The sequence below is a fragment of the Labrus mixtus genome, chromosome 5 (assembly GCF_963584025.1).
Source record: "Labrus mixtus chromosome 5, fLabMix1.1, whole genome shotgun sequence".
Lineage (NCBI taxonomy): Eukaryota > Metazoa > Chordata > Actinopteri > Labriformes > Labridae > Labrus > Labrus mixtus.
This window is the reverse complement of record NC_083616.1, coordinates 5140763-5153376: the sequence shown is the minus strand read 5'-3', so window position 1 is coordinate 5153376 and position 12614 is coordinate 5140763. Positions and strand designations below refer to the sequence as shown.

Genomic DNA, 12614 nt, shown 5'->3' with positions numbered 1-12614 from the left:
CTGAAGCTCTTCGTAGAAACGTTCAAAGACGAGACAGTGACAGAGTAACTAGAAGCATCATGCATGGAAGCTGTTTTTCTATATTTGGACAAACAGATTTCTCTGATTTAACTCTGTTAAATGTCATCATCAATCCAACTCAGGAACTCTTAGGCTTACTGTGTTTATCATTGCTTAAAAATGAACAACAAACTGGCAGGATTATATTTCAGACATTTTGTTGTATAGTCAAATGCAAAATGTGTGAATCAGTTTTTGAATTTGTGATGAATATTGTTAGACTGTTGGAAATGCAGACAACAATAGTAAGTTTCTGGAACCAAAGGTTTTGGGTTATTTGGGAAGCAATATAGCTATTACTACAAACAATTCTTATACATACGGTTGTGATTATTTTGTATGTGTTTAACAGGTGGCGATACCCTCCAGCAGCCTGTGATGCATACAGAGAGTGTCTTAACGGAGGGGTTTGTATAGGAGGAGACACTGGAGGAAACTGCACTTGCAAGCCAGGATACAGCGGCGACAGGTGAGAGCTGCACACTGCACATTCCTCTCACACACACACACACACACACACACACACACACACACACACACACACACACACACACACACACACACACACACGCACACACACACACACACCAACCTGCTGCTCAGGAAAAAAGTATGTCTGAACCACTTCCAAGAGGAAAGGTCAGGAGAGTGTGTGTGCAGCTCTGTCAGGCAGCGTTGTGTTAAAACCCTATTGATGTGTTTCAGGTGTGAGACAGAAATAGACGAGTGTGAGTCCAGCCCTTGTCTGAACGGTGCCACCTGTCTGGACAGGCTCAACCACTTCCAGTGTGTGTGCATGCCGGGCTTCAGCGGCAAACTGTGTGAGAGAAACGTAAGTGACAGAGATGTTTTTTATTGGCTCTGGATGTGAGTTTGTTCACTTTCACAGCACATGTTCTTAATTTGAACTCATATCTGGATTATAGCTTTGAATGGCCAGATTCTGGTTTCCTGTACCTGCCGTGGATGCAGTGATCCACTATAGAAATGCATACTGTATCTATATATCTATCATATCGAAGCAGTATTTCAGTATGTAGTGTCTTACAGATGACATTTTAAAGACAAAAGAGAAGATATGAGGTTTTAGATGCATCAATGAAGAGCTAGTTTTTGGTGACAAACTATACACTTGTACCCAAATTTAACTGAGAATTAAGCTTTAGCTGAAGGAGAAAACAAAACTAAGTTACCACATTATTGCTTATAAATGATCTATAAAACATGGGATAAATATGCAATTACTATACGGATCCTGATAAAATAGCCTAAAACGCCTGTCCACGTATACCTCGAGGAAATTGAACATGGTTTCTTGAACATTTTAGACTACCAGCACAAGTGAGATCTTGTTTGAAAACTAACAATCTGTAGTTTCATGATGTCTTGAAATTCTTCCAAAAATCATTAAAACGTGCATGCTAACGTTGAAAAAAGGTCACAGATCAAAATCTGTGTGCCGTTAGAAACACCCTTCCTGCTTTCAGGATGCAAATTATTGATAGAAGCAGCATATCCACGTGATCAGAATTACAGGAGCTACGAGAAACAACAACAACATTCAAATTTTGGAATTTGAACCGAACCATGTTCTGTCCTGTCCGCTTGCAGAAAGACCAGCAGAGGGAGCGAGTCCCCTGGCTGGTGGTGACCATCCCACTGATCACACTGTGTGTGCTGCTGGCTATCCTGGTGGTGTTTTTCCTCATCATGACGGCACGGAAGAAGCGTCAGTCAGAGGGCACGTACAGCCCCAGCTCGCAGGAGGTGGCCGGTGCCAGGCTGGAGATGGGCAGCGTCCTCAAAGTGCCACCAGAGGAGAGGCTGATCTGAGGTCTGCAGCCCTCCAAACATGTAAGGGGGGGAGATAACACATGCTCTGCAAAGGGTGGGGAGAACGTATGCTCTGCAGGGTCATATTGCTGGCCCTTTCCTTCCTTACAAGGAAGTGATGGAGGATAAATCAATGACAAATTATCCACATGGGAAAACTACTGACACAGAGGCCTCAGAGATGGACGAGTAAAGAGCAAAGGCTGAGAGAGACAGTCCTGATTGCTCATGCTGTCCTGCTGTGGTTAAGGATGCTCTGACCCTGGATGTGCCCTGGAAATGTGGAGTCTTGAGGACTTTTTCAAGCTTAAATGTCAAGATATCCTACTCGACTAAAACATGACTAAAGACAGAGTGAAGTTACAAAGAAATGTTTCACACAGACTGACAATTCCTGAAATTATCGCCCTCTATGCGGTCATGTAAAACAAAGGATCTGATCATTTATGATTAATCAAAGAAAAATGGAGGAATGTGTAGAAGGTGAGGGATTCTGTTGAATTGAGTTTAATTCAGCATGAGTATAAATTGCAACGAAGAATTATTTCTTCATCAACGAACCCGCTGTAGTCGTATTATATTACACGCACAAGGGGTGCTAGTTGGTCATTTCTTAAAAACAGATACTAATCATGATGTCCAATCCTGTTTTTTTTTGTCCTTGATGGTAATCACCTTTGACCTCAGAGTGGCAAGCTTCTAAAAACTGTTGTGTATATAACTGCTGTATAATATTGTCCATGTGCACTGTATGGCTCAAGAGGCTAACCACTGTTTCTGTTTTTTTTGTTATTGTTTATTTTGCTCTAAGTGTTTTCTTTTTTTGTGTTGTGTATAGTTTGCTAAGTCAAGTCACTGTATTTTTTTTGTTGTATTTTCTTTATTTTCAATGAGAACAGTATTTAATTGTAAGAATGTTGTGAACTAAGGTGGTCAAATCAGTATTTATGAAAAAAAAAAAACAATATTTGAGATTTGGAAACAAAGACAGAAGGAAAAACAAACAATTACATTTAGCAAAGAATGTCTGCTCGTATTCGGACTGATTTCAAGCAATAATGCAACATACTGGACAATACATTCATTTGCTTTCTTTACAACAATGAGATGAGAAGGTAAATAAATATGAGACGTAGCTTAGCATAAGGACTGGAAGCAAGGGGAAACAGCTTGGTAACTACCCAAGGCTCATGACTATTGGGTTGGCGCGCAGATCAACTGTGAGTCTAAGTCATTGTTGATGCCAAACCAATGCAATGGCGAGTCTCACTTTGTCCTTCAATAGTGAACAAGACCCCAAGATATTCAAACTCTTTAAGTCCGGTTGGCAACTCCCAACCTGTGGAGAGAGAAAACATTGGCCCAGAATTTGATTGTGCCGTCTCTAGTTCTGACCAGTTTATATTAAACTACCAATCACTGTAGTAGGTCTTGTGATGCAAACATTACAACATCATCTGCAAAGAGCTGTGAAGGACTGGCTTCCCCCTAAAAACACAGCCATGGTTATCACAAAGAATACATAAGCTTGTGAAAAAGTGAAGGTTTAGACAGAGCTCTTTCTCGGGTTGTATAAACCCAAGATGGCTAAATGTTGCGACCAATGTCAATGATACCTCGTACTGTTCCATCATGCTGCTTAGGACTCCCCCAAGCAGCAACCTCTGGTTTTTGAAAATGAAGCCTATTCAGAAGTGCAAAAGCTTGCAGTTTCTGAGTATACATCTCCTTCATGCTGCATGTTGGAAATGTTTTTGGGGCTGGAAGAAGTGCCTTTGTGCTCTTATAGAGGCTTCTTTTATCCCAATTAACAGATATCTTCTGATTAATCAAATAAATACAAACGAAAGTGCAACAAGTTTCAAAGTGTTCTGGTTTCCCTTTCCCAGGTTGTCAAAGTATTACTAACCATTCAAATGTAGGCTTTAGTTATAAAGAGAAAAACAGTCCATGTGCGCAAGAAAATAGGGAATCTCTAAACCCATTGGACAACGGGAGTTAACAATTTGGCCTTTTATTCATCTCTATAACAAATGTTGGAATATGAGATAGATAATAATATTCTGGTGAGTCAACTCCAGCTTCATTCTTAAATGGCTGCTTGTCAGACTGTTGTCAACAATCTGAAACGTATAGGAAATGTTTGACGGATTATCCCCTGTCAATTTGAGGATGTTCCCCAGAAACCCCCACATGTTTTTCACTTGTACATGCAGCACTGCAGGCAGTTTTTTCTCATAAAGAAAGCAAAAAAAAGTGTATTTTCCCAGATGCTGCTCCACAAAACCATCGTTCCAGCCGAGGCATAACGTTTCATAACTATTGACCACACCACTAGCTCGTGAATCAAATGTAATGAAATCATCTCCACTGAACTCACATTAGAACTTCAGGAAGTTACACCACTCATGCGCCTTTCACTTCGTTCTCGCCAGGTCGAGATACTTCATAAACCTCATGAACAGGATGCTATTACAGGAAAACTATAGGTGCTGATGTGATATAAACTTCGACAAATATAGTGTTCAAGTTTCATGTCAATCCAAACAGTTTGTGAAAGGGACGTAGAGAGACACTGGTATTACTGAGTATTGTACTAAATATCTTTTGAAAGAGGTTATGAGTAGGATTCTGATATTAATCTGTGCAGTTTTAGGTCTGGATGTACTACTGAGTGATGACACTTTACAGATTGTAAAGTTTAGTTTGGCTTTGTTTCTGTACATGCTACCAGCTCAATTGGCCAAATATTCCTCACATCAAGGACTCCCGGATAAACCTTATAAACAACACAACGTGGACACTTGGTCTGGGATATTATTTCACATTTTAAAGCCTACAATGTCAACTCACCCTCACTCCCAAAGCGTTGAAAAGCCAAGGTTTCAAAGTGTGATACTTCAGGTTTCCACCTATTGTCATTTATGTATTCTTGTCTTCAAGCTTATTGGTTGGATGTGCTGTCGGGATCACATGACTGCTTGTGATGGGAGCGAAAGTCCTCCTAGAATCGGGACTGATGCGATGTGAGTCCAACCAACGAAGGACTTGCATCGAAAATGTAATTCTTTCCTCAGCAATGCTTATTTCTGAAAGTCTAGCCAGGCGTTGCTGCTGTAGTATCGTTGACATAAAGCTATAAGTGGATGTGGCAAAGCTAACTTGACCCACAGCTCAGCACCACACAACTGATGCAAGATGGACGCTTCTGTCTCGTGTTGGGCCTTTGCCATATTTTACCACTTTCATGTGAGAACGTGGAACAAATAGATATCCAGAAAATATAAACCCGACCTCCCAGCATACCACTACTAATTATAGGATAAAGAACTGTTGTCACCCCTCCTACTTACCCCTCATAGAGGTCAGAAATGACCACATGCTCCTTTAAAATGACTTCAAGGGTTGTACAGGTATGAACATGATGAGATTATCTCATGCGCCTTCATGTTCTCCTGCATCCATAAAACACAAGACTCCTATTGTCTGTTTTTTTTTTTTCACATGTTAGTACAGATTAAAGCCTTCATGATGAGAGGTCAGTGACAGAAACCTCGCTGTGAGAAGTCTGTATGTGCAACATTATAGTATTGTACAGTCAGATTGTTACACAGCGCTTAGACTTCATTAAAAAAACATCTACAGCATACATACGTAGCCCAGCTATGTACAGGAATGTAATGATTTGACACTGGAGTTGTACCATGTACAGCACTCTGTAGCCCAGTACATGAAGAGGAGGATTTGTTCATTCACTGTTTGTGGTTCGTAGCCAATACTGGACTCCACTATAAAGCACTAATGTGACACACCAGAGTGGCTTTTGGCTGTTTCTGGACTCTCAGTGAGATCTCAGTTGTCACCTGTGTTCTCCCAACAATGTCTTTTATGATGACTGCATTTGATGAGCTGTCTGTAAAGTGAGATGTGCATACTTTTAATCCAAGTGGATAGTGACACTGTTATGTAAATATAGAGGGAAAAGTGGTGCTTCAACTGGAAATAAAAGGTGGCTGTTATCAAACATGTCCTCAACTGTGTGTGTGTGTGTGTGTGTGTGTGTGTGTGTGGGAGGATAAATAAAGTTAAAGGACATGATAACCAGGAAGTAAGGTTTTCATTTTGTTTGAACTCACTTTATTATTTTCTTCTCCTTACAACCAACAGTCAAAATATCATAAAACTTCAAATAAAGGCCCATCCCAATGTAAGGGTGTGGTCCCTTTTAAATAGCCTGGTGTTGCTGCACGTTTTGACAAAAACAAAAAAATCTGATCTCATTTAGAAGGACAAATGCATTCAGTGCGTTTAGTTCTGTTGATCAAAAATAAGGAGAAAAAGCAACAAGACACACAAAATGAAGATGAACTTGTGCAGTCTTAAGAGATGAAAATACCATAAATCTTCTCATAATAGCTCGGCTTTTATTATCTATAAAATGAGCCTACTTTTATTTGGGACAGGTATCAATACGAGACAAGCCTTTTAATTATTCTTTAACAAAACTTGTGCACGGCAAAGATGGTAGATGGACTTGAGCTTGTATAATGCTTTTCTAGTCTTCTAACTAACCAAAGCACTTTTACACTGCAGGTCACACCTACACATTCACACACTGATGGTAGAGGCTGCTATTTAAAGTGACCATCAGAAGTAACTAATCCCATTTATACACATTCATTCACCGCTGATGAAGCAGCGGGAGCAACTTGGGGTTAAGTGTCTTGCCCAAGGACACATCGGACATGTGGCTGCAGGAGCTGGAGATCGAACCCCCCTAACCTTCCGATTAGAAAACGACAGACTCTACCACTGAACCACAGCTAGTAAAGATTATAATTTTGAATTTACCCCTGAAATAATATTTAACTTTGCACACAATTAGGATATCAATAAACACATTTAGTTAGGAATCAAGAGTTGGCCTGCTGCACGGCTGGTTACAAGCATCATTATGTCTTTTTTGGACAGATGTTGAAGTTTATCTTGTGTTTGTCTCTTGCTTTTCTCCATATTTTTAATCTGCAAACTAATCAACACTAAATTTATCAGGGCCTCTAAGACTTTATTTGTCAAAACATGCATCTACACCAGGCTACGAAAAGGGACTGGGCCTTAAATTGGGATGAGCTTTTATCTGAAGTTTTAAGGTAAATGTTGAAACGATAAGAACATCTTTCATGTGAAATTGTAAATCTATAACTGAAGACATTCTGGTATGTTCATGCAGCTCCACATAGTCCAGCACAGCACTTGTTAGTGATTGTATTAACAGAGGTCTCTCTCTCTACCTCCCCCACAGTGCAGCAGGGTGGCAGAGATAGGCTGTCTTCACAAAGCAAGATCAAATTGGTGATTTCTTATTAAAATCTGTCAATCCCTAATTTTGTGTTAAGTTACTATTTTGAGTGTTGTTTGAAAATAATTAAAAGTCATGTCTTATATAGACGCCTGTCCAAAAGACAGGGTCAGTTCATAGACTGAAGTAAATAAAAGCCTGGGCTATCAACAGAGGTTTTACGGTATGACAAAAACAATAAATAAAAGATAAATACATAAAAAGTGAGGTTGAAGTCATTAAAAATGAATGAATAAACTGTAAGAGAGATAAAAAAGGTTTGTTGGACAGAAAAAGACCAGTATGAGAGCACTAAACTAAGGATTTCACTCAACAAGATGAAACATACTTCCAGCAGAAGTAAAGGCTGAAACTAACGCCCCCCCTCCTAATCGCTCGCAGTGCAGTGCAACCACCCCCCCCCCCCCCCCTTTCTTTGAAGCCTTAATGGTACATTCCTTTGTGACTCTGACTGACTCCCACCCAGCCCCTGGCCGCTGGCTCGGTCAGTGCATCTCCTCCCTAATGATGGCAAGTGAAGCAGGACAAGCATCCTCCTCCTCCTCCTCCTCCCTGATCTCACAGTGAGGGGGCAGAGGAGAACACTGGCATGTGAACTCATCATGCTACCTCAGTCAGTTTTGTTTCATTGACATGTCTGAAATGTTGGAAACTTAAAGACGATGCTGCAAACTGACCACAAATGGCATTGTCACAGTATCCTTTGTTGCAAAGACTCAAAGACTCATGACTTATTTGTTTTTAGACATTAAACTTTTTGCAATTCACATCCATTGTGTTGACGTGAAGGCAGGATCTAGTACATGTGCTCATAAAAAAAATCTTCATCTTCATGGCTAAAAAACAATCTGTCACTCCAACCTTCTCATCCCCTCTCTGATCTAATGTCCACTCTCACCGTCTTCTACTTCCTGTTGGTTCAAATCAGCACTTTTAATTTTGATTAACCAATCACGACAATGTGGGAATAAAAAGGGACATTTTTCAAAAGAAAACATTGTCCCGTGTGAACTAGAGATTTTCACAAGTGATCGGCTATTTCACATGAATGTTTATGTTCCGATAGTAAATTCATATTTTCACAATTACATTATTTCATATGTGAACGGCTTTTTTCACTGGTGGTTTGAAGTTTTTGCATAAAGAAAACAAAACATAGCTCATTACATCATTCGATCTACTTCCTGTGACGACCCCTCCACACCACTAGGTGAAATGCTGATCATTTGGGCTATATTCCTTCAGCCCCCAGGCCATCGACCTTTTCACCAATGACACAACTGGTGTTATAGTCTGAAAAGATTCTAAGAAACTAACTTAGTACCTCTCAACTGAAGAACCAATCTGTTTTACTAAACATAAAGTTAAATAAATCGATTCTTAAGTGGAAACTACCATGATCATAATGCTAATTCTGTTAGCCAATTAACGGCAAGTTGCATTATGCATCAAGCAACAGATTTACTATATGCACACTTCATACCAACGATATCTGTGTTATTGCATGACTTTTTAGATATCACATTTACCTTTTTTGACAACAACTACCGAATGCAGAAACAAATGTTTGGTCTGTGTAACCAAAAATGTGATAAACCCTTTTCTCTGTGCATGGCCAAAACTCTAGTAATTTTTTGATTTTTTACTAAAGACAACAAACATCATCCTGCTAGCCCAAATACTCAGCAGAGCCCCAGACATGGATTAATCCACTGCTGAAAGTAATCCCCAACAAATGCACTGTTTCCTGTTTTAGGCTCCTGCTGAGATTTCTTTTAAACCAAGCTTTTAAAGATTGATGTCCTCCACAGGAATAAATGGAAGCTGAGTGCCACAGACCCTGTAAAAAAGAATGACAAACATACTGGTCTTTTCAGGGCCATTTTTTTTTACCTTTTTGGATGTTAGAAAAGTTATTTTTTGAGCCAATGGATTTTATTTTAACCTACTGTCGAAACGTTATTATTTTTAAAGACTCTTTTTCAGGTAGTTTATTTTACAGGTTTTTATAGTTAACATTTAAAACAATTCTCTATTATTACTAAGAAAAACAGTTTAAAAGTTCATCCTTTGTTATTGTACTCTTTGTAGGACGAGGTTCTTCATCACAAACCAGAAGATCTGTTGTTGTGCATTCTGGGTATTGAACCAGGAAATTATTATTATTATTATATTAATTATCACAAGACTTATCGTGCACTAAAAAGCGCTGAGTAAACTTGCTTTTAACTTCACGTATGCAAACGTAGATGCAGCTAAAACATTTATGCACGCCATGATTCTCTCACACCTCAGCTACTGTGACACCCCATGGTCACAGGCAAGTCCAACAGCCCATTAGGTCTCACCATTGTTATGTCTTGAAAAACCTAAACATGCTACGTTAAAACAACTACATCATATTTGCAAACGCCAACCTCATTCGCAAGTGTTTACATGGTCAGGACCCTCTGGTTCTCTGTGACATGGTGCGACCCTTAAAGGCCCTTGGATTCTCAACCAGAAATACGACAGCAGGAAACTGTAAAGTACCATACCGAAGTACCTCCTTTGGCCAGACAGCCTTTGCTAAAAATGGAGCCAACTTATGGAATACACTTCCTACCGAACTTAAGATAAACCAGTTGCCAATATTTTAAAATGAAAATTGAAAGAATTCCTTAAAAACAACCAATCATGTCATGTGTATTGTGTTAGTGGGAGGGGAGGGGGGTGGGGGGTGGAAGGTTTGTGTATAGATGTATACTGTAGGCTATATGTGAGTGGGTAGATCAGCTTAATACATTATGTAATTTATATTGAAGGCCTTTTCAGGGACAGGCATTGGAAATTAGCATTAGCTATAAATGCTGTGGTGCCGTGCATTGTACAATTGTTGTTCATTTCTAGATGTATACTGTATCTGTCCCTGCCAAATAAACCAAAGAAAAACGCATGACATCAGCCTTGCGTATCCTGCGGTGGTTTAAAGCGTTGGTTAACGTTACACGTGAGATACAGTGTGCATATAACCGCTAAAGGAGCAGTGTAGAGTTGTATGCTGAAGAGACCGGAAATGACAACATCAGAGAGCCAGAGAGCCGCTACAACAATGGCTGGAGGTTTTCAGGAAAAGTTAATAAATCAAGTCTGCAAATACCCGCACTATGATGTGTTATTGCCGTTGCATAGCAACAAACATGCCTGCCAAAATAGCTGGCGACAGATCATCTCTACTTCTGTGTTTTACGCTGTCTGATTTATGTGGTGCTCCCTCTAGAGGAAGCCTCCAGTAACACGCCTCGTATGTGATCAATGACTTTCACGACGTAGCAGGTTATCTACGCGTATGCGTTGTTCAAAAGCAAGTATGTTTGAGCCTTATGACTACAGTGTCTCTAACGAGCTAAGAGGCTGTTGGCTAAAAAAAGTAGATAAACGAACCAAGTACGAGACAATATATTCAGGATTAATCACAATTTTGACATAGAAAGAAGGGATTTAATTTATTTTAATTTAATTCATGCTTTAATGTTTATTAATATTAAAGACAGAGATGGAGGCAGGGTGGGGAAACGGTTGGAAACAGAAGAAGTTGAAGTTATTTTCTAGATTTCTCTTTACTGTTACTCTTTAAGCTAGTCTTTCGTTTTAGTTTGATTGTAAACCATAGCTGACAGACTGGCTATTATATAAAGTATTTGAGGTTTGTTTGGAATTGAAAAGTCACACGTTAAAATATAGTTTAAAAAAATGAGTAATTTTTAGATTAACTGAGTTTCTGTCAGCATACTAATATGTCAAACAGGTCTCTCTCTCACATATCCCACAGGCAGTGTGACATATTGACATTTTGCTAACAAATAAACTTCATTATTGTCAGTCCCTCCCCAGTCCTCAGAGTAAGGGGGCAGCCCCCACCCCCCACCATGCACCTCCTCCTCCACCCATCTGCCCCTCGCTCTCCCTGACTGGATGGCTGGCTGGCAAGTGACAGGACTGACAGACGAGGCCTGTTCCTGGGTTAGTATCATGTCGGCGGGGAGCGAAGCCTCCCGGCGGTGTCAGCCATCATGGTGCCAGCTCCAGGTCTAATGAGGGAGACTGCCGCCTCGGCATTCCCTCCCCGGTGTCAGGAATGGGCCGACAAATCAGCAGTGCATCACGGGCCCGGCACAAATGATATGTTGACAAATGCAGATATTTCACTTTTAATTGACACTAAGAGACAGAGATGATCCGGCTGCCAGGGCTTCTGAGGAGACAAGGACAAGACAAGATGGGAGAGAGATATGGAGAGGGAGAGAGAGTGCAGGGAGGGGGAGGGAGGGGTAAAACAGTGTTCGAGAAAAGAAGATAATGGAATAGGCCTTGGAAGATGTTTAATATTTGCGCAGGGTGTCATTTTTTCTGCGTGTTATGGTTGAGGTGGAGAAGGAAGAGGGGGGTTGAGATTAGAGGTGTGTGTGTTTCTGAGACTTGTCAGCGCTGACAGCCGCTGTATTATACCGCAGCCTCACAGCCGACTGACTCCTCTAAACCCTGACAACGCTGCCTATTCATTTAGCCAGGTGGGCTTCTCCGTAAAGTCCCCGATTTCAGCTCTGCCTGACAAAGGCTGGATCAGGGAGCACTTGATATTCTACCGTTTTTTTTTTTTTTGCTCTTAATGTCTGCTTGTGCATTTATTTAGGGTACTGTGAAAGCCTTTCTTTAAGAAGATGCACCATTACAATGGTGACACGGTTTTGTTGTGGGTCATGCATTAAGCCAAGCAGGTTTTTATTTCTCTAACTCTCAGTCATTTCTTATCACATCATATTTTGTCGACTCATCAAATATGGCAGCTTGGTCAGTGGTCCTACTTTAAAATGTGATAACCGAGGTAACCCTAAAGCAGTGGCTGCTGGTCCATAGAGGGCGCTAGTGATTCAATTTGTTTATAAATTATTAAAATATAACATAGGCCATACATCCTAGGTGTCCAAAGTTAGTGATTGGTGACGTCTTACGGTCTTGTGCCCTAGAATCCAGCGCTCCAGGCCTCCTTAGACTCTCGTTATAAGTTGCACATTTGCTCCTCTTCAATACAAGAGACAGGAGCTAGGATGGTCACAGGAAATTGCGTCCATGAACACATTACACACCAGCACCCAAATGAACTGAGGCATAACGAGCGAGTCATGCAGTGTCACTGGATCAGAGCCATGACTGTTTATGGAGATCGAACAGAGAAGCAGACCAGATTAGCATAAGTCAGCAGTTTTTCATCTTCACCGAGTTTATGAAACATATGCCTCTAAGTATGTATGCATATGGAGTTGTTTGTTGAGAATGTTAAGAAAAACAGATTTTTTTAAGTTAAAATGATCACAATACTAAT

At 40.4% G+C, this 12614-nt stretch overlaps 1 protein-coding gene across 1 annotated transcript in view; it reads left to right on the top strand.

Moving 5' to 3' along the window:
* The window catches only part of LOC132973799 (protein crumbs homolog 1-like), a 34502-nt gene extending 31236 nt beyond the window's left edge, over positions 1 to 3266 (top strand). The window contains exons 11-13 of the mRNA XM_061037408.1: positions 413 to 529; positions 766 to 892; positions 1672 to 3266. Coding sequence (XP_060893391.1) covers positions 413 to 529; positions 766 to 892; positions 1672 to 1893 — 466 coding nt within the window. The 3' untranslated portion in view covers positions 1894 to 3266. The remainder of the gene's footprint in view (positions 1 to 412; positions 530 to 765; positions 893 to 1671) is intronic.
* The last annotated feature ends 9348 nt before the right edge of the window (positions 3267 to 12614 follow it).